At 37.7% G+C, this 6483-nt stretch overlaps 1 protein-coding gene across 1 annotated transcript; it reads right to left on the reverse strand.

The window, feature by feature from the left end:
• Positions 1-1201: 1201 nt before the first annotated feature.
• On the reverse strand, positions 1202-6113 carry MS3_00007569 (uncharacterized protein). The gene is made up of 4 exons (XM_051215876.1): positions 5905-6113; positions 2772-2958; positions 2587-2733; positions 1202-2538 (listed from the first exon to the last, which is right to left on the reverse strand). Exons 1-4 carry the CDS (start codon positions 5983-5985, stop codon positions 2369-2371), a joined length of 585 nt encoding a protein of 194 aa, XP_051066420.1. The 5' UTR covers positions 5986-6113; the 3' UTR covers positions 1202-2368.
• Between the last annotated feature and the right edge of the window lie 370 nt (positions 6114-6483).

A 6483-nucleotide genomic window follows, 5' to 3' on the forward strand; every position in this document is an offset into this window, starting at 1 on the left:
AGCTTTCTGAAGAAGTTCAGATAGCTTTCTGTAAAATTCATCTTTCACTTCATCTGAGCTGCAGTCGGTGGGAGCGTAGGCAGGAATGTCGAAAAGGCAACGACGTGTGTCCCTATCCTTCCGAGTTCTTACGGAGCCGTTTAGCCGAACAGCATAAACGACTGTTGACGGGGATCCACTCTAACAGTGCTTGTTCCCTACTCCTGCCAGTTCACGAGAGCTGGCCATCGGGTCACCAGATACACGGAGGGTGTATCTCGTTGGCTCTCCGTTTTGCTGAGATGACGTCAAGTGAATGACCACACTGGGATCCTGTATGCGTGTTTCAGAAACACAGCATGCATCAATGGTACGAGATTCTAGGGTTCTAGCCAATGAAACCTGTTGACCGATTTGACATAGCGTGCGTACGTTGAAGGCTCCAATGTGTAGTTTGGAGCGAGGTTTCAGTAGACCTGGGACAGAGTTTTGAGCACTAGAATCGTTGGCTATGGTGACACTTGAGGGGAAGCCGAAAAAGGAAGTTAAGAGGTGAAAGTCGATGTAGGAGGAATAATAGGAAGTGAAGAGGAAGGTTGATTATGAATACAGTGGTCTTGAGTGCTGTTAGAGGTATGAGGGCGGTTATCACTTCCTGGTTGCCCACACCGTGGAAGGGTTCTTCTGGAGGTACCTGAAAAGGAAATTGGATTAGAGGTGGTCTTAGTGACCTGGGAGCGTGACCGCAGTACCCAAGAGACGACTGTTTGAGGTCGGTCACACACGACCTTTTTATGGGTAATTTTTTTGTTAGCTCCGTACTTGTTGATGCCTTACCACCGGAGACGGATATCCGTGGGATGAGGTTTGCATTTTTAGGGTCGACCTTTTCTAACCCCACCCCTCCTTGTGGGAAGGCAGCATCGCTGTCACGCTGGTTGTCTGAAGGAAACACCTTACTGCTGTCACACCTCTGAACAGTCAGCAGTACGACTTCGCCTTCGGACCTTGGGTTTGTTGCTTTTAGTCTTACCGCCCTTCAACCGACCTGTCTGACATGGTAGGACCTTGAGGAACGGTTGTTCCAGCCAGTATAGCTCGGTTGCTTCATCACGATAGGCATGCCCGACCACCACGTCGAGGTAGCAACAGCGGTCGGGGTAGATATAAAACAGGACTATGAGATACACGACATATCAAAAAAGAAATTTTATTTCTCATTTATACCTACCTATTATCAAGTGGTATCTGTAGTTGTTGAATATTGGCATTGTGTTGCATAAGTCAAAAGATTTCGGCAAGCAATTAACTGTAAGACTAGAATTATTTGGATATGTTAGAGTTTCCAGCACATAATGTAGGGTAATTCTTGGATACCAAGAAGGATATTTTCTTAAGAGAGATTTGATATTAATATGGAGAATTTGTGCTCACTAGTGACTAGCTTCGAGATTAAACTTCTGGAGTCCTAGTGAGATGCCGTGAGCGATGGAGTTCAACCCGTGCCCACCGTATCCACATCAGGCGATCGATGAAGGACTGCACAAAACCATGGATTGATTGGAGTTAGGCATTTGCACCGTTGGATGCCGGTTCAACGGTCTTGAGCTCAAGAGTCCACACGCAAGACCGGACGTCCCAATTTTGAGTCTCGTGCACAAGATCATGGATCAGTGTTGATGAGTGCCATACTAAGACTAAACGGCCTCCCATTACTTTCAGGTTTTCAAGGGTGGTATAACTTAGATTGATTCGTGATTTAATATCAATTTCTTTAATTAGAAAGTTATCGGATTAAAAAAGGAATCACTGAGGAACAAAGGGTAGAGATAAATACTTTAAACAGCATCTCTGTAGTGGAATAGGACGAAAATGAATATTTATATATTCCACGGACACCACTGTACACTATCAGGTCAAATGATAACTATCCACAACAACCAATTAAAGTTGGAATTTCAGTGTTGAGACAAACTTGCTCAGTGCTTCTTTTAGCAGTAAACATAGGCACAGCAAATACCAGTTATCAAAAGCCAGTGGTACTTACAGAACCATAAATAAGAACCTAATGTATTCCTCTAAACAAATGTCTTTCATTCTGTAAACAGCGCACAGCTTGGTACTTACGACATGCCGAGAGAATTCAAAGATGAACAAACACAAGGAGTAGGAACTGTCTATCCTAAATTTTGACTTTCTATTTTCGTTGAACAAAAATCACTTAGACTGATATTCAGTGAACGATGACAGATGAAAGAGTGATGAAGAAATTCTTAGAAACTATCATTTACCACCCATAAGTGACAAGCTAGAAACGGGGAAGTTCATACTTCAGTAAGATGAAAGATATAATAGCAATTCAAATAAGTACAAAATCAATATATTTCAATCAGCTAGCTTCCAAAGCGATTTTTTGTTTCTTGACACGAGTTTTTGACTTATCAACTGCTTTTCTTTTACTTGTCTCCTTCTCAAGTTCAGTAAATGAAAGGTCCATTGTTTCCTCTTCTGACAAATCTGTTTCAGAATCAATATCCATTAGTTCACGTTTTCTTTTGGCTATAAAATAGGATTTTAGATCATTATTGATTAAACTCCCAAATCTACCTCCTGGGGCTTCAATAAGATGCATTTGTGTGTTAACAAGTTTAATATCTTCTTCTCTACGCAACTGTACTCCTTTCGAAAGTCGTTTTTTGATAAATGCGGATTCTCGTTTATGCTTGATCTGATCAATTTTTGGAACAGCATCAACTGGAAAAGATTTTATCAAATTAGCTTATGATATGTACCGATTTTTTTAACTGCTGCTCGTTCATACTTCAGTAATGAATTTCGCTTCCTCTCAAATGTTTGGGAAAGGTCATCAGTTAGTTCTTTCCCGCGAACTCTTCTGGAAACTTTAGTCCATCTTACTTTGCGAGGATTTTTATGCTTTTTAAACGCTTTATGACACTTTCCTCTACAGAAACGGAATTCCTAAATGAATGATGAGCAAGTAATACGACAGTTAAATGCTAATGTATGGAAACCAAAATAACTCCGAAAACCTGATTTATACTAAAGGGGTTAAGAGGTCATTCATATGAAATAGATTTGGAATTCAGGTCCTTTAGAGCAATTTATGTATACATAACTGAAAAGTATTTGTTATGACGAGAGACCTCAAATTTATTTGTTAAACTACTTGGAAGGGTAATTTGGTTAATCACTATAAATTAAGGTGTCTCATCATTGCCTTGTCTCTGTCCACAATATAATTGTAAAATATTATTTTAATGTGACTGAGAAACATTATATCTTCGTTTCTAATTAGTTTATATTATGATCTGTCTCAAATTTTTTTGTTGGAAACTTATTCCACATTTCATCAATCACTAGGTATTATTAAACTTGTATTTATGATAAAAACAAACCTTCATTTGTCATTTCTCTTAGATAAGACAAAGACTTCAGAACATGTACAACAGTGTATAAATATGTCTTACAATAACCTATCGAGGCTTAAGGTAATGAATATAGAGAATCTGTATTTACTCATAAGCGTCCAAGCAAAAAGACGAGTGGAAAAGGGTACGATCAAAATAGGCGTACACCAACAAGGGTGAGCAATAAAATGAAGAACAAAATCTTTACGGGTGTGAAATTGGCTCGAGTTATTATTTCACCGCCTCTACGACCACTTAAAAATGTAGACTCAACGAACAGTCTACCTTCAGCAAGCACGGTAATTTTTTAATCCATTTGTGTGATACTCTTATTAACCCATTCATACATCTGTTTGGAACAGGGAGGCTGAGAACTTAGTCAACCTGCTTGATAATTAATATGAAGTTCTACGGAAGTGAGGTCTAGATAAAGGTAACTTTTCGGTGTTGGATATCATTTCGACGAATTCTAAACATGCCTATTCTAAGGACTTAGCCTATATCTATCAGTAAGTACGAATTATTTGATCATACAGACTGTTTGAATTATGTTAACCATTTCTAATATATTTTCATGCTAACATTCATAATTACGAAGGCTATTAAACGTTAATAACAGCATTTTATTAGGAATAGAATAATAGTGACATCAATTTGGAAATAATCGTAGAATATCTGGAAAATCGTCTAAAATATGCATATACTCGATGGATCATTCCATATTAAAATGGAAAATTCGAACTACCAAATACACGATTGTCCCGACGTTTAACAATATAAAAATTGCATTAATATGTTTTATCCTTGAAAAATCGTATTTTTTGTCTGTAATACACCCATATTAAAAGTACTAAGATCAACATTTGTTCTAAATGTTATATATTTTAACAAATAAATATTGGTACAAAAGGGCACCAAATACATATGCGCAACAAAAGTTACTTGATTCGTGTGTGGGCTGTAATACTTCCCGGGTGCCCATACCAAAGCAGGTGGTTTTCTTAGTGGGCTACATCCAGAGCCTTCGGTCTAAAGGTCTGATCTACAAGACAGTGGTGCAACGTAAGGAGATGTAGTCTCATGGTAGCCGGTGACCAATAATTGGTTCACATGCCACTTGTTCCCCTAAAAATAATGCATCTTACAAACTTTTAGTCAAACGAGATTATTTCGGTGTGCAAAATAAGTGTAAACTAAAAACCATTATAATAATGAACTTTCCTACTCTGGAGTTAATTATCAACTATGAAACAAGAGCTATTCGAAGAAACTTAGATAAAAGACCGAATCTGGTTAAATAGTTGCGTTTACCCATTCCTGCACTAGAATTTGTCTTCGTGGAACATACAGAATGTTATCCAAAAGAATTTTAAAACATATACCAAAGAAATCGAAAATTAATGACTCTAAATCCACCAGCAGGGCCATAACTTGGTTTGTTTCAAAAATGACAGGAATGGTTGGTGAATTTCACGTTGGATGAGTCTTTAATGCTGACAACATACTTTATTTTATAATGGGAAAGGTTACATAATTCATTTGTCATTAGACGTACTCATAAAGGCATTGTCTTTTGTGCTTTTCAGTAAAACTAAACTTTTATTCTATAGATTATCAACGTCCGTGATAACAAGTCGTTCTATATTATGTAGATAAGCAGGTAGAACCGATTAAACAAACAGGATGAAATTCCTATAAACTAAGCAAAATGCGGTTATCGAGTATTCATACAAGTTGAACTACGATTGATTACAATTGAGATAATATGTAGATTTATGTTTGACAAGCAAAAACATTTAGTTTATTTGAATCGGTATAAATCACAGGTCTAAATAGATCTAAAAGTTGAGTTCAGATTAATAATCCTTTTAAGGGTCTTTGTCTAATTACAAGGAAGACAATCCTTGGTTACATTTTAGTTTAACTGCAACTCTCAACAGTTGCTATTATGTTTATATGGACATAAATAGGTACTTTATTAAATTGGTCGAGTTATAGGTAAGTACGAACTTAATGGTAGCCCTAATATAATAGTAAAATTCCTCTGTTTGTACCTTACAATAAGTCACCTTGAATTCTCACTAACACCAATTTACAAATATCATTGATATAATTTGACATGCACAACTTATTGAACGTATATCATTTTCCACCTCACTTGATTGTGATCAAGACTTTAAGCGCCTAACTTATTTCACTAGCAACAGATGAAAAAATGATAAATTTGCGGTGACCCGACGAACAAAAATTATAACTGTTGTTTAGTGACTCGGTGCAAGCTACTTCTTCAGAGCGATTAGGTTGCTGAATCCCACTGAATTCGACACAAAAACTTACGCTCCTAACTGAAGAGCCTGCAAAGCGGATTATTTATCTCCCATATAACGTTGCTAAATGTTTGCTGACAGCTCGTTTTAGCCATATACATTCATTGAGATATAACAAGCAGCTTGATCGCAAAAACCGATTCACAAAGACAAAAAAATTTGAACCTTACTTTACAGTCATTTCTTACAAATAGAATCCCGTGACCAGGGTATATTGGACTCGAACAAAACCAACACCTGTATATTCTCATGCCTGTGTAGTAACGCACACCTTAAAGCTGCCGCTATTCAATAGGCACTGTTCAAATGGTTCAAATGGTTGTGGACGGAATAGAAGCTTTCGCTTAACAGGCTTCCGTGTCTAGTAGCAGGGGATCACCAACTTCTCCAGGCAGGAACCTAGGTATGTTAACAATAAAAGAGGAAAAGAAATTGGCAAAAGATAGTGTGATACTATCCTTAGTCCTTAAGAATAGATCAAGTTACCTCTTAAAGGACTCCTGTTATGTCGCTTGGACTAGCTCGGCCGGCAGCGAATTCCAGCATTTGACAACTCTTAAGGAGTAGAAGTTGTGTGTACAGTCCGTTCTGCTATGTTGTGTCTCCAGTTGCTGGGTGTTGCCTCTTACGTTAGTGTTGGAACTAAGCTTAAGTAGGTGTTTGAGAGGATGTCCAGAAGTGTCAAGGATACTATAAGCCATCAGAAGGTCAACTCTAAGACGTCCATGCTCTAATGAGTAAAGGTTAAG

The sequence above is a fragment of the Schistosoma haematobium genome, chromosome 4, assembly GCF_000699445.3.
Source record: "Schistosoma haematobium chromosome 4, whole genome shotgun sequence".
Taxonomy (NCBI): domain Eukaryota; kingdom Metazoa; phylum Platyhelminthes; class Trematoda; order Strigeidida; family Schistosomatidae; genus Schistosoma; species Schistosoma haematobium.

What these genes read in the sequence shown, in the direction of transcription:
- MS3_00007569 (XM_051215876.1), bottom strand. Translation starts at nt 5,985, where the DNA reads ATGAGAATATACAGGTGTTGGTTTTGTTCGAGTCCAATATACCCTGGT. An exon ending in TTGTAAGAAATGACTGTAAA is followed by an intron (nt 2,959 to 5,904) that starts GTAAGGTTCAAA and finishes TCATTCATTTAG; the next exon opens with GAATTCCGTTTCTGTAGAGG. An exon ending in AGCAGCAGTTAAAAAAATCG is followed by an intron (nt 2,734 to 2,771) that starts GTACATATCATA and finishes AATCTTTTCCAG; the next exon opens with TTGATGCTGTTCCAAAAATT.